The 25,744-nt window shown below is 52.7% G+C and overlaps 2 protein-coding genes across 2 annotated transcripts; one reads left to right on the forward strand and one right to left on the reverse strand.

Annotated features, from left to right (window-relative positions):
- The first annotated feature begins 456 nt into the window (after positions 1-456).
- Positions 457-11,227, forward strand: LOC129329614 (uncharacterized). The gene is made up of 4 exons (XM_054979101.1): positions 457-893; positions 6,101-6,155; positions 7,879-7,960; positions 8,960-11,227. Exons 1-4 carry the CDS (start codon positions 513-515, stop codon positions 9,096-9,098), a joined length of 657 nt encoding a protein of 218 aa, XP_054835076.1. The 5' UTR covers positions 457-512; the 3' UTR covers positions 9,099-11,227.
- Positions 11,228-22,083: 10,856 nt separating this feature from the next.
- On the reverse strand, positions 22,084-23,046 carry LOC129329920 (uncharacterized). The gene has a single exon (XM_054979665.1). It carries the CDS (start codon positions 23,044-23,046, stop codon positions 22,084-22,086), a length of 963 nt encoding a protein of 320 aa, XP_054835640.1.
- Positions 23,047-25,744: the final 2,698 nt, after the last annotated feature.

Below are 25,744 nucleotides of genomic sequence, written 5' to 3' on the forward strand. Positions count from 1 at the left end.
GCATCTCTGTTAGTCTCTTGCCATGAAAACCCCACCAGGGGTCGCCATAAGTCACGTAGGACTTGAAGGCACTCTCTACCACTACCAATCCTTGTCCTACTACATTGTTTACTGTAGGGCTTTGCTGTCTGATTGAATTGTCTTTTGCATTTTGACATCTGCCTTGAGCCTCAGAGAGAAATGTGGGTTATAAAGGAAGTATATTAATAAATAAATACTCTGGTGCTCTCATATTACATTATCTTAACACAGGGGACTTCCAGGGCAGAACAAAATTCCACCCAATTTTACTTTCGTTTCCTCCTGTTTACTTTTTAAAAGTGTTGATGTTGATGGATTTCATGTGCCGAGTCCTACTGCAAATACTGCCTTTTCTCCAAAATCACATGATTTCCTGGAAATACCAGAGGGGCGGGGAGGAAGGGTGTTTTGTGAACAACACAATTCTGGCACCTAGAGGGACTGGGAAGTTCCTCCATGCAATCCTGGCAGATTCTTCTGTGGCTGGTCTGATGGGGACAGAATCTCAGTATCAACATTGCCCCACATCCCCAAATAGTCCAGACGGTGAAATGACGGGGTGCAAATACAATTGGAAGTGGATCTTACTTTTAGCTGTGGCCCTCTTTGAGGCCATCCTCTTACTTGTTTTCTTGGGGCTATTCCTGAGGCAGCAGCATTCGGAATCAGCCCTACAACTGCAGGAGTGCCAACTGCAGATGCAAAACCAGTCGTCCCGAACCCAGGACCAGGCTGTATCGCTCCGGAAGTGCATGGAGGAGATGCAGGAGGCAGCAAGGAAGGAGGCCAGAATCTTGAACCACAAACTGGAAGCTGTGAATGAGACCCTTGCTCAGACCCAGAAGAACTGGACATCCTGCCAGAACCAGCTGGTATAGTATTTGATATTTGAAAAATAGAGTATTTGATGCTGCTTTGAAAAAAAACCAAGTTTCTGTATTCTACAATGAGAATACAAGCAGAGACTGTCTCTTCTTGTGCATAATTTATTCAGAAACTGACCTGTAGATTGTCAGCTATACCAGTTCAATAATATATGTGGAAATACTGCTGTTGGTAACTATTGTAGCTTTTTTATTTTTGCTTCTGTATGACTTGTGAGCTGTACTGAAGACTGTCCGTTTGAACCTGAGTTAGATTCTCCAAATAACATTATTTGTTATTATGTACACTAACAGTGCAATCCTAAGCAGAGTTACTCCAGTCTAAGCCCATTGAAATCAATTGGCTTAGAACGGTGTAACTCTGCTTAGGATTGCAGTGTAAATGTTGGACCTCATTGGGATGGCCCTGGATAACCTGATCTTGTCAGATCAGGGCCAACCCTGGTTACTATTTGGATGGGAGACCACCAGGGAAGTTCAGGGTTGCTACACTGAGGTAGGCAACGGCAAAACACCCTTTGTTCGTCTATTGCTTCTCCCGCTCTCCTAGCTTTCCGCAAACTATGTAAAATTAAATTATTCAAGAGGGCTTTTTTACTCAGATAGGAGAGCTGTATGAGAAGGAAGCAATCTCAAAAAGTTGCATCAGGAAAAGAAGAGGGACCAACTATACTATTGCTACTATAAGTAAGATAGACTGTAAAGTTTACTGTTATTGCTCTGTGATCCTACCTGGTAGCTCCTATGTTGTTTAATATGCCAGTCTTAGAATTGCTTTTGCTCTGTTTCAGCATTTCTTGAAATCTGTATTGGATTTATGCTGGTTTAAATCTTTGCAAATCTGCATGTACTATTACATGTTTATTGAAATGTCTCTGAAATTGACTGTACTGGTTCACACTGTAATTGAGTCTCAGTGTCAAAAGTGGACTATAAATAGCATAAATAAATCCTACAGGATTTCCATAAATCAGCTGCAGAGTAAATGTTGTGACCAGCAAAAAAAATCCTTCTGAAAGTCAGATGGTACCCTGGCGCCTTGGGTTAAAGAGAGCCTGGGAGCGGGTTATGGTGGCGCCATTTTGTTCTTTGCTTTCAATATTAATCATATCCTTTTCCTTTCAAAATTCAAAGCTTCTTATAGGGCTAAGACATGGAACGATTTGCAGTGTCTCGGTTGTCAGACTAAGAAAGGGTCTTGCCAGATTCAAATAGGGGAGGATTTTAAAAATCTGTGCCCTTGGTGTATTTAGATTGCATATAAATACACTATAGGGTGCCTCCAGAACACAGCTACATCTACAAAATTAACATTAAAAGGCAGAGAATGGAAATATAAACAAATGGGAGAAGGGAACCGCACTCCTCAATATATATTCCAGAGAGAGTTACCCCTCAGTGCTTACATCATACTTTTGGATCTGGATTATTGTACAGAACATTGGACTTTATTATATTTATTCATCTGTACCTCCAATAATTACGATTTGCGTTACTTGGTTACATGTTAGACAACGAGTTTGTCAATTTCAGGCACTAGCACTTTGTAAAATTATTGAGTTTAGCACTTGGCACTTCGTTCTTTGCCATTGGCATATGAATATTCTTGCACTTGGCACTTTGTATTTGCCATTATACTTCTTGTGAGATGCTTTGCCTTTTGTATGTATCCAAGCTATAATGTATGTATAGTTTATGAGACCCCTTATTGTTACACCACTAAATGATATTTGGAATATATTTCTTAAGTGACTATTTAAAAATTCTTCAGTTAGTTGAGCACGGTTTTTTCCTGTTGGGTAGCCTTCAGGTGGTGGCTGGAGATCTCCTGGAATTACGAACTGACCTCCAGGCCTCAGAGATCCAATCCCCTGGAGAAAATGGCTGCTTAGGAGGGTGAAATCTATGGAATTTACCCTACTGAGATCACTGCCCTCTCCAAACCCCACCTTCTCCAAGCTCCACCCCCCAAATCTCCAGGGATTTCTCAACCTGGAGTTGGCAACCCTAGTTGCCACCCTTGAGGTGGGAATACAATCAACAGAGAGAGTCACGGTAATAAACGTAACAAATAAAGGAACACGTGACTGACTTACTAAAGAGCCTTATAGAAACAATGAAACCCATTACAAAAACTGTTTTACAAAAATCTTTGTTACCAGTTCTTTGTTGTCAATTACTGAAGCAAAAATAGGCAAACTGGAAATCAACATTAGGCAGCAGCAGACACAATTTGACCAAGTCATATAAATACAAAGTGCAAAAGCGTTACAGAGATGCTTCAAAGTGCATGTGCCAGCATTAAAGTGTCCGTGCCTATTATAAATAATATTATAATTACATACACATACGATACGATACCACAGAGTATTCAAGCGGGAGTAACAACACATTCAATGGTACCACATAGGTACAAAGTATACTCAAAGTATTCCCTTCCCTTCCCAGGCACCGCTCCCAAATCTCCAGGCATTTCCCAAGACACAGTTGCTTGCAGGGTGGGCATTTGCCTTTCCCATTGAATTCCACCCATGGGCTATGCCATGTTTTTTCCTGGTATAACTTTACTCCACTTGTGACTCCTGCCATGCTCCAGGAATGCCCCTTTCTGCGCTGGCATGAGGGGTGTGCCAGGATATCTTGGATGGCTGGTTGTGGCTCTTTGGCAGCCACTCCAGAGCACTACCCTGCTGTACCTCTGGGAGATAATTCCTGGATAGTGCCTAGCTAGCTCCTGGAGCACTTCCTCCCCTCTCCCCCAGATCTGTGCTGTTACACACAGGTGTGTGCTGAAATCCACAATCAAATTCATCCAAGACATTGATGGTGCCTTAAAGATGGCCAGACTGATGGTTCTGTTTAACAGAGCTTTTTCTCAGCTGGAACGCAGTGGAACGGAGTTCCAGCACCTCTTGAAAATGGTCACATGGCTGGTGGCCCCGCCTCCTGATCTCCAGACAGAGGGGAGTTGAGATTGCCCTCTCCTCTGTCTGGGGATCAGGGGGTGGGGCCACTGGCCATGTGACCATTTTTTCCAAGGGTGATTTAAACTTTAACCCCCCCCCCCCCCCGGTTCCAGCTGACCCAAAGAGATGTCATTGCGTGGTCCCAGGAACGTATGCGCAGTTTGTGCATGTGCATGTGGTACCAGGGGCACCACCTCCCACCAAGAATTGCCCCCTGTGCTGGCAACCCACTGAGTTCCACCACCTCTTTCCCCAGAAAAAAAGCCCTGATGATTAATGTGTGTTTTATTGGAGGAGGGGAGGGTGTAACCTGATTTTTCCACAAGCTACCTCAAGAGCCATTGTGGGTTGTCAGTGCATACAAATCAGGGCCGAATCTAGGGTTGCTGGCGCCCAGGGCAACCCAAGTCCGGCCCCGCATGCACGCGCACGCTCCTGGTGCTGCATGATGATGTCATTTCTGTGATGTCATCACGCAAGGGTGGAGTGCGCTGCCTGCACAGCAAGCCAGCTGCCCCGGCACACCGTGGAGCTGGTGGTGGCAGCGCGGGTGACTGGGAGGCCGCGCGCCATTCCCCTGCCCCGCAGGACAGGGGGCGCGCAGCAAGCCAGCCGCCCCCTCAGCAGGGCAGGCAAATGGCATGGGCGGCCAGCTCTGCGGCCCGCCGGGGCAGCCAGCTTGCTGCATGGGCAGCACGCTGACAGGGCGGCAGGCTTGCCGCACACCCCCTGCCCTCTGGGCAGGCGAATGGCACGGGTGCTCAGCTGCCCGTGCATTCCCGGCAGCTGGCCGCTGCACCCGGCACCCCCTCTTTGACTGCACCAGGGGCAGACTACCCCCCCTGCAACCCCATCAATCCGGCCCTGATACAAATAAACTCCAAATCTTTGATATCTATCTAACAAGAACTAGTTCTTCATTCTGACCACCCTCTGAGCCTTGACCTCTGGGCTGGGTTTTGAGTTATCAGATGAACCCTGTTCACATTGCTGATGAGTATAAGGTATATACGGTATATAAGTATAAGGTATATAAACAAGTAAAATCAAACAAGCACAGTGCAATCCTAAAAGTACTACACCCTTCTAAGCCTGTTGACTTCAATGCAAGCCTGTTTGGAAGGGCACCAGCCGTGTATCTGGAGGAACCCGATCAGTCATGCATTCCCAGGCACAGGTGGGCAAGGATACACGGCACTGTTTCTGCCATTTCCCTTCTTTGTCTTCAGAGCAACTGTTTTACTCATAGTTAATTGATTAGTTAACAATGAAACCTATGCTGAACTGACTTAAAATTAGAGATGAGCATGAACCGCATTACGAACTTCAAAAACCCACTAAATTGGCGATTGCATAATCGCGATCCGGCGGTTCATAATTGTCCACGGCCAACGAACCAGCATTCGGGAGAGGCCTGGTTCGGTCTGTTCAGCCGCAGTTCGGGAAGCCAGACACTCAGGTGCCAGCAATCAATTCCCCTGGCAACAGAGCCAGGGGAATGCCTGAACTCTGTCTGCGCTCCTTCTGTCGCCCTGAAAACCCCAATGGAAGCCCAGCTTACCTTGATCGGCAGGTCTTCCTTCCAACCACGGAGCTGCAAAGCAGTTACAAGTTGGGAGGAGACACCCAGGGGAGGGAGGGGGAAGGGGGTGTTCTGTAGCCATGGGCACTCCAATCTCATCCCTGCAAACCCTGATAGGCAGCTCTGACGGCCAAACACAGACCTCCTGTGTTGCTCAATGGGACCTATGCTTATAAATAGCCGTGGGCTTCCAGGCTGGGTTTCACTTTCTGCGAGCAGTGGAGTGGGACAGAGCTCTTGCTTGCCACTTGCTAGCCTTTGGGGAGAGAGACTGAGAGTATAATTGAGCTTGGCTTTTTGTGGGAGTTTTCTGGGGGCCTTGGATTGGAGAGGGTATAACTCCCAAGATCCCTTTTGCAATCTTGTCCAAACTTGGGTGATGGCTGTAGGAGAGCCTGCAAAAGACTCCCTGGGAATATGGGCTCTCTAAGTGCCACGGGGGTCGTTCCGTGCCCAACGAACCGTGAACTGCGAACCGGTTCAGCAACAGAAAATGTTCGTTGCAGTTCGCGACTTCCGGATCGTCATCAGCACCAAACCACGAACCGCTGGTTCGTTAAATTTTTTTGGTTCGTGCCCATGTCTACTTAAAATGTCTTCACACAGGCCACAACCTTAACTGTTTCATTTCTTCTCTTCCTGGATAGAATACCTTGGAAGAAAACGTCACCTCGTGGGATGTGAAAGAGAACACGTGGAAAGGTAAGGTTTCCAAAATTATTCCCCTTCAAATAATCTTCCCGGATGTGGGAGTTTTAAATTACCTGCTCTGATTTCTGGAGTGGATCTGAAACGTTGTGAATCCTGCCCTGGTTTTATTTTTTAAATTTGCTGCACCATGCGCTTCCTTCTGTTCCTTCTTTTCTATGTTTGCTGACCCATGCATAAAACAATACAGTAAAACAAGCATTCCTCTCAAGGAAGTCATCGCCACAAAATCTATTGTCGGCCATGAGATGAGGGCCGATTCCAGATGACTAACCTTAAGTCGCTTCATGCCGCCCTCTTCCGGATCGCGACGGGGAAAATGCGAAATATCGCGTTTCCTCGCGCGAGTTTTGCGCGTCATCGCGCAAAACTCGCGCGAGGAAACGCGATATTTCGCATTTTCCCCGTCGCGATCCGGAAGAGGGCGGCATGAAGCGACTTAAGGTTAGTCATCTGGAATCGGCCAATATGACTTTAAAGGGGGAGGAGACACGGGGGTTTCCGCACAGGATTTTTTTGTTGCTTCGGGGGCCATACTACTTCAGTTTATCCGTTTCCAAGCTTCCAATTTCCAATTTTCACCATTTCACCATGGTGAAAATTGGAAAATTGATGACTAGTATGGAGTGGTAGCTGCATGAACCTTTGACAACTGTGTTCTTTGAGAAAGAGCTTGGAAACGGATACAATGGTGATCTGGACCTTCCGTTAGAATACTGATGTCACAGAATTATCAATGTACACCTAAAGAATACACGCAAAGGTCTACTTGTAATCTGTGAACTACACAGTTTATTGGAACTAAATCTTGGACTATACCCAATTCCAGTTGGAACATAAGGCGAGCTTGAATGAAAGAATTAGTGTGTACATGGTGCTAGGAAGCATTTGCACTTTAATACCTGTTGCAATATTAATAGAGCACTTGAAGCACTGGACACTTTATGTATTGACTTTGGAGCATATATGACGCCTGCAAAATAATTTTTCCTAGGACTGGTTACATGTGGTATAGTTTTCTGTTAAATTATGCAACTACTGTAAATAAAATAGGGAGACATTGTTACTGCACGGGAAATTGTGTTTTGTTGTCCCTGAAAATGGAGGCACAAGTCACAGCGGTTGTCAGGTCCTCTTTTTTCCACCTGCGCTAGACCAGGCAACTTGTCCCGTACCTGTGAACCCGTGACTTAACTACAGTGATTCAGGCAACAGTAATCTCTAGACTAGATTACTGCAACTCACTCTACGTGGGGCTGCCCTTGAGCCTGACCCAGAGATTACAGCATGCATTATCATGAGAGTGCCAAATGGGGAACATAGAACACCGATATTACGCGAGCTGCATTGGTTGTCTATGGAGTACCAGATCAGATTCAAGGTTTTGGTACTACTGACCTATAAGGCCCTATGCAGACTGGGGCCAGCGTTTCTGCGGGACTGTCTCTCCCCATATATTCCCCGGAGGACACTCCGATCAGGGGATAAACAACTGCTGGTGGCCCCTGGCCCCAAGGAGGCCCACGTAGCCTCGACCAGAGCCAGGGCCTTCTTGGTCCTGGCTCCCACCTGGTGGAACGTGCTTTCTACTGAGACCGGGGCCCAGCAAGATCTACTATCTTTTCACCGGGCCTGTAAGGCAGAGTTGTTCTGCAACTGTGAACTACTGGTTGGAAAATCTGGTCACAGCCTGGTCTTTTTCTTTTTCTTTCTAAAGAGACAATGAAAGACCTTCAGCAGCAGCTCTCCAACAAATCCTTACAGTTGGATGAGGCGCAGCACAAGATCCAGGAAGAAAGGTAAGGACTAAGGACCATAGTTTTTAGTTCACCTAATACAATTTAGTTCACCTAAGAACACAATAATTTCCTTGCTGGAGCAAACCCAAGGACCATCTCATCTGCAGTGGAGAGGCTGAAGCCAGCACGATGCAGCATTTAGGGTATTTAATTTAATTTAATTTATTATATTTATATTCCGCCCTCCCTGCTTTCGCAGGCTCAGGGCGGATAACAAATACAAACATGTTTAAAAACATTTAAAAACATTAAATAATACATTTAAAAACATTTAAAAACATTAAATATAACAATTCATGCTGCCCAGTGGTTCATACATGCCTCTGTGTTTGCATAGGGGTGATGGTTTAACCCCCCCTTCATGGGGGGGGCGGCCACTGCCCGGCGTTAGCCATATGCCTGGCGGAATAGCTCTGTCTTACAGGCTCTGTCTTATAAGGCTCTGTCTTATAAAACTAGGATCTAGGAAACCCAGGTTCAAGTCCCATTCAGCCCAGGAAGTTCACAGGGTGGCCGTGGGCTATTCACTCTCAGTATAATCTACCTCTCAGGGTTGTTGTGACAATAAAATGGAGATAGGGAAAACAGTGTTGTAAGTTGCTTTCGGTCCTAATTGAGGAGAAAAGCAGCACATACATAAAAATGAAGCCCACAAGCAAACTACAAAGGCATCTTTCGTCCCTAGTATCTGGTATACTGCTTTTGGCCATGGAAGTTCCGTTTAGCTGTCCTGGCTAGCACTGCCATACCCACTGGTTTTATGATCCAGACCCCTCCAGCATTGTGTTTCTAATACTGGCGGGGTGTGGGAAAGCACACGTTCCAGGTCTGAGGGATAGCCCCTCCCTAAAAGTTATGCCCCCCCCCCCGATGACCCCTTCTTTCTTTCCCACCTGGACCTGGATGGGGAGGGAAAGAAGCGGGATTGACGGCATCTGCTCATTTGCATTGCAGTATCTCTAGTCCTGCTCCTAACCAACCAATTATTGTTTTCCTCAGAAAGATCCACCAAGCAGAAATCCAGCAGCTGAGACAGCAGCTCGAGAAAGGACAGCAGCGAACGTCCAATGGGGGGGACTTTGGTGGCCCTAGTCTCCTTCTCCTCCCAATTCTTGCTGGATATTTCCTAAGCATGTAGCAGCCTGGGACTCTGCTGCCACCAAGCGGCCAGCGAGAAGTTTGTCTTGCGTCGCAATGTGGGACTTTCAGACATACGAAGCTAGACAACTTCACCGGTGTATCAAAGTTAGTCTTGTCTGTTCGGACTGCCTCTCTGGGCTCTCACATATTCCCTTGAGACCTTGTCACTGGAGATGCTGGACATTGAATCTGGGTTTTCCTGCATGCATCTCAGAGGCTCTACCACAGCCCAAATCCAGATTTCAGACTTCACCCAAAAATATGCAATTTCTTGAAAACCAATGTGACATTTTGCCTGAAGTTTGACTTTTAGTCACTCTGGTGGAGGAAGACCCTCGGTGGAAACTTTGGGAGGAAGGGGTGTTCTCCTGTTGCTTCCAGAGTGAAGCAACATCCACTATTACTGCAATTCAACTCCTGCGTAAATTCATGGAAGACACGTTAATTTAAGCAAAATTCCAGATGGATAGCTGTACTAGACTGACGTAGCAAAATCAAACAGGAGTCCAGTGGAACCTCAGATGCTAACCAAATTTATTCCAGCAAATGCTGTCAGTTCCATTAATCCAGAGGAGTTAGCCGTGTTAGTCTGTAGTAGCAAAATCAAAAAGAGTCCAGTAGCACCTTTAAGACTAACCAATTTTATTGTAGCATAAGCTTTCAAGAATAAATGGACACAAATCTGACATTAGAAATGGCAACATCCAGAAACCAGTGGGAGAACACTTCAATCTACCAGGACATTCCATCAAAGACTTAAAGGTCACTGTAGTTCAAAAACAAAACCCAACGGGAAGCTGCTGAATTGGAATTCATATGTAAATTTGACTCTGTCAAGCTGGGACTGAATAGGGACTATGAATGGTTATCTCATTATCAGAGGTAACCGATTTCCTTAACAGAAGCAAACTGATCTCCATATCAGAAGGAGCTGTTTGCATCTCCATATCAGAAGGAGCTGTTTGCATCTACTCCACCCTCCCCTCCCCTCTGACCAGTTTCTTTTTGCCCTCCATGCATCTGACGAAGAGAACTGTGATTCTCGAAAGCTTATGCTACAATAAAATTGGTTAGTCTTAAAGGTGCTACTGGACTCTTTTTGATTTTAGTTCCATTAATGAAGAGGCTGATCGCTGACTCAGGAAAGCTTAGGAATAAATGTTGTTAGGTGCCACTTTAGCCATTTTATCTAACTTTAAAAAGTTGCACATCTGGGAGGTCAATGCTTTTGTAGTTGCTAGCACCACCACCAAAGATATGCACAGGCTCAAAAAGGGTGGAGACCCCTGTGCGAGGCCAATTGATTTATATTAGCAGAAAGAAACAATTCCCTTCAATGTGCAAGGCTCATTCCCCGCTCATTAAGCTAAGTTTCAGCTCAGCTATGGAAGGAATTTTTTTGTTCAGCAGGGCACAGCCACTTATTCTCTCCTTGCCTTGACCCCAATTCCCTGGCTGTTCTGGATATATTCTTTATCCGGCTGGCTGGCTGGCTGACAGATCCACCTCTGGCCTATTGCGGCAAGGTTTATTTACTTATTTCATTTATAGTCCACCTTTCCCACCGAGACTCAAGGTGTGTTACAACTAAAAATAATGCAATAAGTACAACGGTTTAATGCAGACTAGCAAAATCAGTGATTATCTCCAAGCAGGAATGAATCCCTGGATCTTGCTGCCCTTGAGACCTTTGCCAAGATTTGGAAAAGGTAGGGTTTCTTGGGAAGGTGGGTGGTTTCAGAGTCCACTACCTCTGCTAATACATCACATTTTTATCCCACCGAGGCACTCAGGACTCCATACATACTCTTCCCCTCCATTTTATCCTTACAACTTGCTTGTGAGGTTAGGCTGAGCAAGTGTGACCAGCCCAGGAATTGCCTTTTGTGGTACCTTTTCGTTGTTGTATCTCCTTCCAGGAGGCCTTCCTGTTACATTGGCTATCTTGCAGGAGCCTTGTGAGGATTAGAATCGAGGGATCGGGATAATGTGGAATAGCTTTCCCCCCTGCTGCTTTGGTGCTTTGCTTCCAAAACATTGAAATTTCCGTCAGTATCTCTAGAAATACAGTTCCAATGCCGAGGATTCAGTTGTATACAAATATTATTAAACTGGTGAAAAGGCAAAGGTTTTGTTGTGATCTTTCCCCGAAACATGTAATGCCTTGACTTATTCGTGCATAAATACTATTGAAAAATGCATATATTTGTTGTCAGGAATCAGAAAACGGCATGAAAACAAAAGTTCTCTTTGCACATGGATGAACCAAAACAGAAATGGGTGACTTGCTTGTAGAAATTTTAGGTGGGTAGCTGTGTTGGTCTGCAGTAGAGCGGCGGGATTTGAGTCCAGTGGCACCTTAGAGACCAACAAGATTTTCAGGGTGTCTGAGTGCCCTTCTTCAGACAGCTAAAAAAGGGAGCATTGACCCTTGAAAGCGTACTCTGAAAATCTTGTTGGACTCTAAGGTACCACTGGTCTCAGATCTTGTTGGTAGAAGTGGACCACCGCAAAAGATTGGGATATAGACACAGCTCAGGAAATACGCTGATGCTCTCCAGAGGTAGTACCATCTACATCTATTATATCTTTGGGATTTGGGGGCTGTTGTTGTTGTTGTGTGTAATGTGCCGTCAAGTTGCCTCCGACTTATGGTGACTCAATGAAGGAAAGACCTCCAAAACGTCCTATCATTAACAGACTTGCTCAGGTCCTGCAAACTGGAGGACGTGACTTCTTTTACTGAGTCAAGCCATCTCATTGTGGATCTTCCTCTCTTCCTACAGCCTTTCACTTTTCCTAGCATTGACTTTTCCAGACAATCTTGTCTTCTCATGATGTGTCAAAAGTACCTATTGCCTCATTGTCAGAATCACCTTTCGGTAGCTAATCTGATGTCTCCAGGAAGGCCACAACCACATCAAGGTGGCACACCCACCATAGTCTCAACACTTTGCAACTGCTATCTAGAATGCTGCCTCCAAACATGGAGGCTTAATTTTGGTTGGCTCCCTTTTATGTGTGTGAAGAGTTTCCCCCTGGCTTTCTCAAAGGCTGTTGCCCAGGAGTTCAGGACAACCCGAAAGAGGGCCTGCCCGCCCTTGTACTTGCGGAACTCAGAGCAGAACCACAAGTGTCAAAAGGCAGAGATTGGACACTTGTCTGCTTCCCTCAAGTTTTGATGGGAAATGTAGGCATCCTAGTCTCGCAGCTTCACTCTCTGATTGCTGTCCAATGGACTTTTCAACTGTCATTTGTCCAACATTCCACCAAGCTGCCTACATTTCCCATCAAAACTTGAGGGAAGCAGACAAGTGTCCAATCTGTGCCTTTTGTCACTTGTGGTTCTGCTCTCTCTGCCATCTGGTTTAACAGAGATGGTTTTCAAACAGGATTGGATAAGAGCCGAAACAGACGTTAAGAACTACACGTGGTTGCGCACGTGTCCGCGCTCCCGTCTGTTTCGGCCCGCCCGTGGCTGTTTCAGAATTTCGGCGCGTGTCCTGCCCGCACCAGACCTGTGATTGTGTGTCCGCGTCTGCACGTGCCCCTCCTGACGACCAGCGAGTTCCCAGAACAGAGCGGCTATTTTTACCATCCCGAGGGCTGTGGACCTCTCAATGACTGCTAGATGGCGCTATTGCCTGCAGCTTGCGAGCGAGCAGGTGACGCGCAATGGACTGGTCCGGGGGCCTCCAACGCGGGCCTCAAAAGATTGGATGACTGTTTGGCTTCCTGTCAGAGATGGCCCCCCTGGCTCCCCCCCGCACTCCGGGATCTTGCCCGGCTGCCTGAGGGCTTCGAAGCGGGGCGGGGGGCCCTGTCCGTTGGTTGGTGCTTGTCCACTGGGGGGGGCATGCCTTTGACAAACACAGGCAAACACAGACATGTCTTCACTTGGGGAGGGTGGAACATGTTTGTGAGAAACACACACGGGACTGTCCGAAATCCCAGGGCCCGCCCAGGGCTTGGGGGGAGTGCACGGGCGAGGTCTAAGACATGTCTGTCAAAAAAAATTTTCTTGCCCAAAATCCAGGGGCGCACTGCCCCTGGTGCCTCCGGGGGGACCCCATCACGGCTGCGTCTGGTTTTCCGTTCAGAGGCCCCAGGAATTGGGGGGGGGGCTTGATCAGCTCTTGACCTGCCGCATTGACCCGGTCGGTGTCACCGATTCCCGCTTTTTCGGCTACGACCAACCAGCTTTCGGCCTCCGCGTGGTGCAACGCAATTGGCTGTGCGGTTGGTTTGCCCGCGCAAACCCCCGCAAACTCGTGAGGCTTCCCCTGCCGACCAGACGTGCCTCCGCCATCGTCGCAAAGCATGGCAGAGTGGGTGCCAAGCAACTGGCGTGAGGAGTGGGCGGAGCAGGCGGCCGCGGCCATGGAGGAAAAGGGGCTGACGGAGCACGAGCGGGAGGCGGCGGAGGAGACCATGGTGCCGTTCCGCCTGGAGTCGCTGTTCCCTGACCGTGTCGATCTCGCCCACACGGTCCGCAGGAACTTGACCGCTGTGGTGGAGGACATCGAGGTCGACATGGTGGAGAAGGAGTTTCTGGGCGAGCGACCACGAAGTAAGTCTGGTCAAGAAACAAGTGGGCGGCGGCCCCCGGAAGCTGTTCCTCGATGGGTGCAGTGTTCTGCAGCGGGCCAAGGAATGTTACACCTTTGATCTCCAGGTGCTTGGGCAGCCCAAACTATATTCTCTGTTGGGCGGCCCAAGCTCCATTGCTCTATTCTCCTCTGAGGCCTAGCCTAGCGGCTTGCAAGCCGGCTCTGTTCTCCTCTGACACCTAGCTGGCCAAAGGGGGACATTGGCCTGCGGCCGCACAGCGCGGTTATTTTTATTAGAACCAGGTTTGAATCCCCACCCCTCCACTTGAAGCCAGCTGCATGGCCTTGGGTCAGTCACAGCTCTACCAGCTGGTATTTGGCTGGTCAGCACTCCAAAGTTAGGTTCTCCGCTGAGTTCCAGAAATCCTGTCTGCACCCAAGTGTCCCACAACCTAGAAAAGCATTTCTATTGATTTCAGTAGAAGCCGGGCTCAGTGCACAGTACATTGCCTGCATGGTTCTACCTCCTGAAGCAAGATAGAGAGCTTCCAGTGTTAAAACTTTTGTGTGCGTTTTACTATATAGGAAGTTCTGGGGTGTGGCATGCTATTTTAGCATCTACCATCTGAAGAATGTGATTGAGATCACAAGATTCTGCACTTTGGAAAGAGGTTAGGTAAAGGACTATGCAGCAGTACCAATGCAGGTATTATATGCTTTTTTATACACCCAACCTCCAAAAGGAGAACTTTTAAAGAGCTGATTTCTTTTGTGCTTGCTCTTAACAGGATTGAATAAACTGTGAAATATTAAAATGATATCTAATGGTTATAATGATTATGGTCAGCAATTGATGGTGATACAGAAGTGAGCATAAACAAAAGGCTGAAGCTCTGCTTGTCAGAGGCAATATTACATCAACAAACCGACTGTACAGCCGATTGTGTGGCGCCAGGCGCAGGCCGAGCTGCCAGACAGCTGGGAAACACAGCGCTCATGTTTGAGGATGGGACGCACAGCTGGAAGGCTTGCTCTTTTCTCCACTGAGGCCTAGCTGGCCAAAGGGGGACATTGGCCTGCGGCCTCGCAGCGTGCCCGGGCAAGTTCCACTTTTATACTCTGGGTGCTGGGGATAGGTCAACAAAAGGTGCTGGCGAAGGCTACTGGTGGCTCTTGCCAGGGAGAAGGGACACACAGCTCGCATGTTTGGGGAGGGGCCGCACAGTTTGCGGGCTTGCTCCCTTCTCCTTTGAGGCCTAGCTGGCTAAAGGGGAGCATGGGCTGGGCCGGCAGCGTGCGCGGACACGTCCCAATATGACCAACAAGAGTCCAGCGGATATGCACGCTGTGTGTCCTGGTGCAGCCTGGAGCGTGGAACTGACAGGGAGATAGCACTCATGTTTGGGGAGGGTCCACATAGCTTGCAGGCTTGCTCCTTTCTCCTCTCTAGGCCTAGCTGGCTAAAGCGGAGCATGGTCTGGGCCGGCAGCATGCCCGGGCAAGTTCCACTTTTGCACTCGGCATAGGTCGGGCGAGAAGCGTGTCCAGACAATTTTACGGTCGGTAGAGAAGCGGGCCCGGTCATCCCCCAATATGACAGAAGCGGTGCTGGGGAAGGCTGGGGGTGGCGATTGCCAGGGAGAAGGGACACACGGCTTGCAGGTTTGGGGATGGGCATCACCAACCGATTGAAATTCCTTAATCGTTACACCGCCTTTCTTTCAGCCAGTGACACCGAGCGACGGATGGAGGCTGTGGGGTTGGCCCATGAGAGAATCCAGGCACGCCGGGACCAGTTTTGGAGTAAGTGGCTAATGGCGGCCCACTGGGCGCTGCGAGGTCACTGTTGGGTCGACAGAGGGCGCCTAGATGGGGGCTTTGGTCGGTGTTTCCACAATGCTCAGTAGTATGGTTGGTCGGGGCAAAGACTGCTTATTGCTTTCCAATTGGTTTCCCGACAGCAGGCCCCACTGCGGGGAAGGAAGAGGAGGAGGAGGAGGAGATTGACCTGCTGGATGGTGGGATGTCTCCTGCCGCCTTTCTCGCGGCAACTCAGCGTGGAAGACCGCACGCACCCGAGCAACTCCGCGAAGAGCCTGGGACTTCGACCCCGCGTCCACCATCGCCAAAAAGAGTTAGGGCATTCTCGCGTGTCCCGAGCTTTGCCCAGGTGCTTGGCCGTCGAAGGGGGGGGCCGTCTGGCTCGATGGACAGTTGAGTGAATGGACACAGGGGGCCTGGGGTTCCCGCCTGCCATGGTGAGCCCTGTCTGTCGGCAAAATAAAGCTATGTTTAAACTTAACAGGCTCCGCACACTGAATACACATGTCCTGGATCCGGAAACGGGTTGCGCTTTGAGCATGTCTGCATGTTTTGGGAACCCATTTTCTGCGATAATCTTTAAACAGAAGGTGCTGGGGAAGCCTGGAGGGTGCTCTTGCCGGGGGGCTGGAACACACACACAACTTGGATTTGGGGGAAAGGGACGCTGAGGTATAACGTTTTCTGGTTCAATATTGACACATGAGGTCCAGGGCACACCTGGGGGGTGATCTGGCCAAAGTGCCTGGAACCAGCACACTGGATTTGGGCGGGGGGGGGGGGGGAAGGAACACAGATCTGGCAGGGTTGCTCCTTTCTCCTCCGGCCCATGGCTGGGAAGAGCCATGCAAGGCCCTGCCGTGTCTCCCCAGGCAGGGGAAGGCCTGGAGCAAACCCTTTTCTGGCTCAATCTTGACACAAGAGGGGGGGCAGGGGGGTTTGGGGACTCCTTAGCCAAGTCTCCCCGAAGTGGCCTGTGTCCTCCATGTTGAGATCGGGGGGGGGGGCAGGGAGGGAGAAGCAGGACAGGACACAAGGAAGATTTGGAGAGCAGAGGCCGCGGCTGGCCAGTCGTTCAAATTCAATGAGAGGTCCAGGGCACACCTGGGGGGTGATCTGGCCAAAGTGCCTGGAACCAGCACACTGGATTTGGGCGGGGGGGGGGGGGTGGAAGGAACACAGATCTGGCAGGGTTGCTCCTTTCTCCAACGGCCCATGGCTGGGAAGAGCCATGCAAGGCCCTGCCGTGTCTCCCCAGGCATGGGAAGGCCTGGAGCAAACCCTTATCTGGCTCAATATTGGCACATGAGGTCCAGGGCACACCTGGGGGGTGATCTGGCCCAAGGGCCTGGAACCAGCACCCTGGATTTGGGCGGGGGGGGGAACACAGATCTGGCAGGGTTGCTCCTTTCTCCTCCGGCCCATGGCTGGGAAGAGCCATGCAAGGCCCTGCCGTGTCTCCCCAGGCAGGGGAAGGCCTGGAGCAAACCCTTTTCTGGCTCAATCTTGACACAAGAGGGGGGGCAGGGGGGTTTGGGGACTCCTTAGCCAAGTCTCCCCGAAGTGGCCTGTGTCCTCCATGTTGAGATCGGGGGGGGGGGGCAGGGAGGGAGAAGGACAGGACACAAGGAAGATTTGGAGAGCAGAGGCCGCGGCTGGCCAGTCGTTCAAATTCAATGAGAGGTCCAGGGCACACCTGGGGGGTGATCTGGCCAAAGTGCCTGGAACCTGCACACTGGATTTGGGCGGGGGGTGGGAAGGAACACAGATCTGGCAGGGCTGCTCCTTTCTCCGCCGGCCCATGGCTGGGAAGAGCCATGCAAGGCCCTGCCCTGTCTCCCCAGGCATGGGAAGGCCTGGAGCAAACCCTTTTCTGGCTCAATATTGGCACATGAGGTCCAGGGCACACCTGGGGGGTGATCTGGCCCAAGGGCCTGGAACCGGCACCCTGGATTTGGGCGGGGGGTGGGAAGGAACACAGATCTGGCAGGGCTGCTCCTTTCTCCGCCGGGCCATGGCTGGGAAGAGCCATGCACGGCCCTGCCGTGTCTCCACAGGCAGGGGAGGCCTGGAGCAAAACCTTTTCTGGCTCAATATTGGCACATGAGGTCCAGGGCACACCTGGGGGGTGATCTGGCCCAAGGGCCTGGAAGCAGCACCCTGGATTTGGGCGGGGGGTGGGAAGGAACACAGATCTGGCAGGGCTGCTCCTTTCTCCGCCGGCCCATGGCTGGGAAGAGCCATGCAAGGCCCTGCCGTGTCTCCCCAGGCAGGGGAAGGCCTGGAGCAAACCCTTTTCTGGCTCAATCTTGACACAAGAGGGGGGGCAGGGGGGTTTGGGGACTCCTTAGCCAAGTCTCCCCGAAGTGGCCTGTGTCCTCCATGTTGAGATCGGGGGGGGGGGGCAGGGAGGGAGAAGCAGGACAGGACACAAGGAAGATTTGGAGAGCAGAGGCCGCGGCTGGCCAGTCGTTCAAATTCAATGAGAGGTCCAGGGCACACCTGGGGGGTGATCTGGCCCAAGGGCCTGGGAGCAGCACCCTGGATTTGGGCGGGGGGGTGGAAGGAACACAGATCTGGCAGGGTTGCTCCTTTCTCCAACGGCCCATGGCTGGGAAGAGCCATGCAAGGCCCTGCCGTGTCTCCCCAGGCATGGGAAGGCCTGGAGCAAACCCTTATCTGGCTCAATATTGGCACATGAGGTCCAGGGCACACCTGGGGGGTGATCTGGCCCAAGGGCCTGGAACCAGCACCCTGGATTTGGGCGGGGGGTGGGAAGGAACACAGATCTGGCAGGGCTGCTCCTTTCTCCGCCGGCCCATGGCTGGGAAGAGCCATGCAAGGCCCTGCCCTGTCTCCCCAGGCATGGGAAGGCCTGGAGCAAACCCTTTTCTGGCTCAATATTGACACAAGAGGGGGGGCAGGGGGGTTTGGGGACTCCTTAGCCAAGTCTCCCCGAAGTGGCCTGTGTCCTCCATGTTGAGATCGGGGGGGGGGGGGGGCGGGGAGGGAGAAGCAGGACAGGACACAAGGGAGATTTGGAGAGCAGAGGCCCCGGCTGGCCAGTCGTTCAAATTCAATGAGAGGCTAGTGTTTTCTCGCAGGAGTGATCTGAAGGACAAAAGAGAGGCCCCCGGGGCGCGGCCAGGGCATGCCTGTCGCGGAAACATGTGCAAATCTTGCCAAAGGGCCTGGACACAATGAAGATTTGGAGAATCGCGCCCCCCCCCCTGGTTTTCACCGAATTTTTCGGTGAAAAATTCATGGGGACACCGGCGGCCGCCAGCGCGGTTCCCACCCGTCGGTCTCAGCAGACGCGAAAAAGGGAGGCGGGCCGGGCGGGCGGCGATGCGGGGCTCGAACAAGGAGTCCCAGGGCACTAAGCAGGCCTTCCTGCTTGTTGCTCTACGGGACTCCTGTGCGGCAGTCCCTTCTGATAGCATGCATATTTCGGCTGCGACCGTCGGGGAGGGAATTCAGGGGGGGAGAGGCAGAGCGCATGTTAACATCGGATGACTTCAGCCTTGCATCGCACAAAAGGGAAATATGAAGGACAAAGGAGTGGCGCTTGGGGCGCGTCGAATACATGCCTGTCGCGCAAACATGTGCAAATGAAACGGCCCGCAAACCAACTTGCGGCCCTGAGAGGAGAACATGCAAAATCTGCCCCCCAAAACCTGTTCCTGCTCTGTTGGAACCAGGTGCCAGGTCGCTTATTCAGGGTAGAGCCCCGCGGCAGGCATCACCGGAAACCCTCCGCCACTCTTGGCACAAGGCAAATCTCTCCTACAAGTCCTATAATTGTGCCTCAAACACAAAGTCAGGAGAAAAGAAACGGCAGGGGGGTTTGGGGAGTCCTTCGCCAAGTCTCCCCGAAGTGGCCTGTGTCCTCCATGTTGTGATCGGGGGGGGCAGGGAGGGAGAAGCAGGACAGGACACAAGGAAGATTTGGAGAGCAGAGGCCGCGGCTGGCCAGTCGTTCAAATTCAATGAGAGGCTAGTGTTTTCTCGCAGGAGTGATCTGAAGGACAAAAGAGAGGTCCCCGGGGCGCGGCCAGGGCATGCCTGTCGTGGAAACATGTGCAAATCACACTGCCTGCACAGCAACTTGGGCCCCAGAAAAAAAGAAGTAGGCGATGCGGGCCAGGCAAGAATCGAACGGGGATCACAATGGACTCAAAGCCATCCCTCTTGCCGCGCGCCCATCTGATCCCCCGAACGAAACCTGCTCCGTTGGAACAGTGGTGGGGAGAGTCCTCCCCCTCCCCCGAGAAACGGCAGGCTGGGAAGGAATATGCAGATTTTTCCTATAGCGCACGCCTATCCGCCCGGTACTGCCGGTATTTAACCGGTGTGCGCCCCGAAAAGTAAGGCTTTTCAGCCCATAACCGACCAAGCACCATCCCCTCGTCTTCGCCCGATGCTGAAACTTGGCATCCGCCACGCAGCCTCGAGCACCCGTGACCTGACCGCAAGAGGGCTGGGATGGAGCCTGTGGGCGTTAAAACGGGGAATATGAGGGCGACTTCTTTATTCAGAGCCAAATTCGACCGCCGCGCTATGTGGCGGTTTGGTGAGAGCCCCGTTTCCACGTGGAGAAGGCTTTCTCGCGAGCTCGAAAAATGCTTGCGGTCATATGCCCACCCATGAACTCAGCTTCTGCTGAGACGAAACAACGCTTAGGGCCCCCGCGGGGGCCCGACAAAACAGTCACAAAAGGAAGGGCGCAGACAATGGGCAAGCCATCACCATGAGTAGGCCTGGGTGGGGAAGTCCTGTGGGTGGAGCGGAGCCTGGATGACTGGCTGGCCAACCCGCTTATTCGTATGTAAATTGAGAGCAGAGAACATGGGAGCAGAGTAGCTGCAATGGTTGGGCGGGCGCCGGGCAGGAGCAGGCACAGTCAGCACATTCTTTCCCCGCTGCAAGCACACCTGGGCTTTCACAAGGCTGCGGAGAGGCTGGATTGCGGTTTGCCTTGGCGCCCACCATGACTGAAACGTCACGATCGCTGCGTGGTGTGCAGGCGGCGTAGTCGCCACATCTCCATGGGCGCCGCCGAAAACCCACATGGCCCTGCTGCTGCACTGTGGCCGGCAGGGTGGTGGAGGGCCCCGATTCCACGTGGAACCGGGACTCTCACCATTGCACTCCTTTGTGGGTAAATTTCGTGCAGCAATGCCCGGACCAGGCCGGATTAGACTAAAGATCCAACAGCCTGGCCTTCGAATTTGGCTCTGAATAAGGGAGGGCCCTCACGCAACCCTCCCGATCTCTTGGTAAAGGACATTAGCAGAGCACCAGGCATCCTGAAAGGCGCACACAAAGCGAAGCCCAGTAGGCTGTATGTGCCACCCCCAGTAATCCCAGCTCTGTGTCCCTGCTCCCAGGCCTGCCAACCAGGCTCCCCTCTGTATTATTTCCCGGAAAATATCCCAGGCGTGTGCTCCCGCTCCTGGCCCAGAGCACAGTCAAGGCTCCCCCTGGGCCCTTCCTGTGAGAACTCTCCCTGCAAGCAGCTTCCAGATTTGCCTTTAGTGAGGAGTCTGCTGGTTTTCCATGTCACCAAATGTGGAAGATTCTGCCCAAAGAAAATATGATTTCCTCATGCAGTTGAGCCAATTCTTTATAGTTGTTTTATTAAACCAAAATGTCACATGCAAGCGCACACACACACACACACACACACACACACACACACACACAACAGTTTGCCGCAACCCTATGAGGGGGTCATGTTTAATTCAGGTGACCAAACAGCGCAATGAACTCATTAGGTGTTATAAAGAGTGACTGCTAGATATTTATCAATGGTATATAAAGTTTCAGGAAATTGTTGGAATCTAGTGAAAGCCAGACTAGAAGCAATTTTGGGGTGGGGTTATTTTAAGAACGGCTACCCGGGAGCTGGACTTTGCTTAGCAAGAGACGATTTTAAACATCATTATAGGTTGAGACACATTTTGGGGTGAAGTCTTCCATGATGGGTTTTTTTTGTGTGTGTCTCTATCCATTTGTATGCTCCGGTCGGAATGGGACCTGGGGATAGGGAACACACAGCAAACCAACCCCGTGGTATGCCGTGTGAACCCCAACTCGAAGCGGTTCCCGCCCCCAGGCCAGAGCAACCGCCAGGCTGCAACAGCACGATCTCTTGAAAAATAAAAGTCAGAGCATGTAGAGGGTTGCCCTAACTCCGGTCAGGCGGGCGGTCCAAGCACCAGCCTAGCCTCTAGAGGCCTCTCCCCGGCAATAAACCAAAAAACCGCGACCGTGATGGGTCGCCCAGGATCGAGCGAGGATCCCCATGAGCACAAAACCGTCGTTCTATCCTCATGCCCATGGGGTCCTCTGCCTAAAACGGCACCGAACGGCACCAAAGAGCAGTCCTTCGACCCGGCCACCCTCCCCCGTGCTCGCCCAAACACACAGATGCTGTTCCTCCGCCCGCCCGCCCCCCGCCCACCACCACCTTCGACGCGGCCCCCCTCCCCCGTGCTCGCCCAAACACACAGATGCTGTCCCTCCGCCCGCCTCACCACCATCCCACCCCCCGCCCCGGATAGAGACACACAGTCTGAAACCGGCTGTACCGGTCACAGCTTTATTGAATTATCGGTATTGCTGGAAGTGCGCACTTATGGCGGCACGAATCGATACTGCCCGCGCGGTAAGAGCGGCCTCGGACCAGGGAATCTGCGGCCGCTCATCCCCGGGCTCCATCAGCGGCTCGCGCGGGAACGGCCCGTAAACGATGTCCCCGCGCGAGAGGCAAATGTTGTGAAGGATGCAGCAGGTGGTGATTACCGCGACCATGAGGCGCTCGCTGACAAGTAGGGGCCGCTGTAAATAAAGCCAGCGATTTTTCAGAATTCCGAACGAGCGTTCCACACTCATGCGCGCCCGGCTCAGTCTGTAGTTGAAGCGCTCCTGGGCGCGCGTTGATGGCGCCGGATAGGGCTTCATGAGCCAGGGCCGAAGAGGATAGGCGGGGTCCCCGATGATTACCGGGTCGAATGTGACCCCCTCCAGAGTGACCGGCCGCTTCGGGCGACGGGCGCCATCCTCGAGTCTCTTGAACAGGGGCGAGTTACGGAGCACACGCGCGTCGTGCGCCCTTCCCGGGAAGCCCACAAAAATGTCCAGGAATCGTGCATCGCTGTCCACCACCGCCTGGAGAATCATGGAGCAGTATCCCTTGCGGTTGATGTACTTGTCCCCAGAGAAAGGCGGAGAACGGATCTCGATGTGTGTCCCGTCCACGGCGCCCCAGGCATTGGGGAATCCCCTCTCCTCGAACCCGGAGATAATGTCCTCGAGGTAATCGATGCAGATCCACTTCTCGGTCAGCTTTGCAGCGATGAGCTCGCAGACCTCGTCGAATATCCCGCAGACGGTAGAGACGCCACGGCCAAATGCGGGCAGTGTCGCGGAGTTTGTGGTTCCCGTGGCAAGCTTCCAGATGGTGATGGCGATCATCTCCTCGGGAGGGACTGGGTCGCGCATGTGGGTCGTCTCGCGGACGAGGTCTTCGCGAAGCTCCCCAACAATGTACTCGAACGTGGCACGTCGCATTCTGAACTGCTGCAGCCACTGCCCGTCACTGAACTCGTAGCGCTCCCACCACGGCCACCAGTGAGGGCATGCCCGGGGAAGCACCCATGCCTTCCTCGGCGGGAAAGCAACAATGAAGCACTGCGCCATCTCCTCCACGGACGCAAGTGTTGCCACCAACTGCCGCAGTCTTCTTCTATGTCGCGCGCGGCGGCCGTTAACTTCCTCTCCCAGCTGCCTCCCGAGCAGGGCCACAGTGTCAGCTGTGGCAGCCGTAGAGCGGATGACCGTCCGCGCGAACAAGGAGAGCGCGACCGCAAAGGCACGGAGTGTTTCTCTCGGCGGCTGGCCCCTGCTGCTCCTCTCCCCGTGAGCGGGCGCCATGGCGTGACGGCGACCGCAACGGTTCCCGCCCCACAACGGCCCCTTCTCCTTAGACGTCCGCCCCCCGCCCCCTCGTGACGTGGCCGACACTGTCCAATGCCGCGCGAGTGTGACGCCCAGACGCTCTCGAGCAGCCGTCTCTTGCAGCGAGTGGACAGGCGATTGGTCCCCTGCCGGCCACGTCAGCGTCGCGCCCCCCTCCAACTTACTGTAAAGGCAGCCCGAAACTGACCGCGAAGACCGCCGTTGACGATCGTTTGTTGCTCCCGAGCCCAGCAAAGGACACCCAGAACGGCCAACCGCAACATGGACTCCACCACGCCTCCCGAACCCGCAAGCAGTCTGCCTCTCTTGATCACCCTCAGCACCAGCCCCACGTCCTGCACCGGTGCCGGACTCTCGGTGGTCCCGGCGGCCCGAGGCAAGAAGGCAAAGGCCGCCCCCTGGTCTGACGAGGAAACGAGAGCCCTCATCCAGATTTGGGGGGACGACGCTGTGCAGAGCAGGCTTTCCGCAAGCTACAGGAATGTGAGCCAGTTCCAGTGGATCGCGAACGAGATGGCGGCCAGGGGTTTCCCCAGGGACTGGGAGCAGTGTCGTGAGCGGGCGAAGACTCTGAGAAGGGGCTACAAGGAGTGTGTGGACGGGAACAGTCGTTCGGGACACGGGCGGAGGGTTTGGCCCTTCTTTGAGGAACTGAACCGGTTCCTGCGTCTGGAGCAGGATCTGGTGGTGCCACGGGTGATGGGCACTGGCGTCCCCCCAACCGTCGTTGACCGGCGTCGACGTTCGGCCAGAGCCACTGAGGGGGAACCGGAGGGGGGTACTGACAATGTGGCCGGCGTTGGAACGGAGGACACCGAGGACACCTTCGAGGAGCCCGCCGGCGATTGCCTCCCAGATCGATCTGTGGCAGCAGCGGCCGGCGACCACTCCGCGGCAGAGACCATCGGTGAGTAATGTCCCGTGGGCAGTTGTGCGGTCGGGAATGCGGGGTGCCCGCGGGAGGGAGGCCCCCATCTAACACCGTCTCCCTCGTTCTTTACACGCTACCCAGCCGACACCACGGCCGCCGGGACACGCCGTCTGTCTCCGGCGGAGCGAATGTCGAACCTCCGACTTCGGCGCCGGGAGCGCCCGCGCAACGAGGCGATCGTGTGCATGGAGGCGACTCGGCGTGCGGTGGAGAAAATATCGTCGGAGCTGACCGACTCCTGCGCAATGGAGAAGGAGGCGCGGCAGAGTGAGGCTGCTGACCGAGGCGAGCAAAAAGAACTGTTTAGCCGGGCGGTCGAAGCGGCAGAGCGCCAAGCAGCCACGGCAGAAAGCTGCATGCGCGACATGGTGCGCCTCCTGGAGAGGATGGTCTCCGCGGTTGAGGCCCCCGCTGCCCCACCATCAAGCACTGCCGGCCCCAGGGACTCCGCAGACGGTGACGCCCCCACAGCCGACGCTCCCGACCACGCTCCCACGGCGGATCCCGCCGCAGATGAGAACCGGCCGCCGGAGCCGCCCGCTCCACGTGCAAAGAGGTTCCGTGTCCGGGCCGACCCCGAACCCCTTCCTAGGGGCTACCTGTTTGCAAAAAGGCAGCGCTGCCCACCACGACGCTACCGGCTGTAGGGTGTATGAGGCCCCTCTGCACCGGGGTCTAATCGTCTTATCGGGCATTCCTATTAATGTGTTTTCCCAATGTTGAGGGGGTTACTTTTTGTTTCTAACCGGTGGCGGCTGTGGGGCGGTTGCTTGTTATCCAGCACCACCCTCGTTGACTTGTGCTCCAGCACTTCTAATGTTTGCTTGAATTGAGCGCACCATGTTTTTTTTCCTGAATAAAGAAACTTTCACGACCGCTTTGCTTGTCTTTCTAGCAAACTCTGGGGATTGGTAAAGGGGAAAAAGTCTTTCCTCCCTTTTACATTCACTTCGCCCCACCCCAAACTACGCTGCCTCACCTCCTTCTGCAAGGAAGCGCGCCCTCCCCCCCCATTCCCTGCCCATTTTATCAGAGAACAATACATGTAAAGTTATGTTTCCTACTTCGCCGAGGGAACGCCCCCCTTCCCGGCCATGACATAAGCCCGAATAGACCCGTTGCCCTTGGCGGGGCACCGCGGCCAGTGAACAAGTAGCCCGCTCACTGTCATCGGTGCTCCGCGTTCGAATCCGCAGTGCACACACGTGGATGATCGCAACATTCAAGCAGTCATCCACGCGTGTGCACTTTTATCAGTCGCCACCCTGCACCGTGACGGCCCCCCCCCCCGGGCCAGTGAGGGAACGCGGTTGGGAGAATAAAGAGCAAGCACACACACCGACCCCCCAAAGCCCCATC

This window comes from Eublepharis macularius, chromosome 5, assembly GCF_028583425.1.
Source record: "Eublepharis macularius isolate TG4126 chromosome 5, MPM_Emac_v1.0, whole genome shotgun sequence".
In the NCBI taxonomy this organism is placed as follows: domain Eukaryota; kingdom Metazoa; phylum Chordata; class Lepidosauria; order Squamata; family Eublepharidae; genus Eublepharis; species Eublepharis macularius.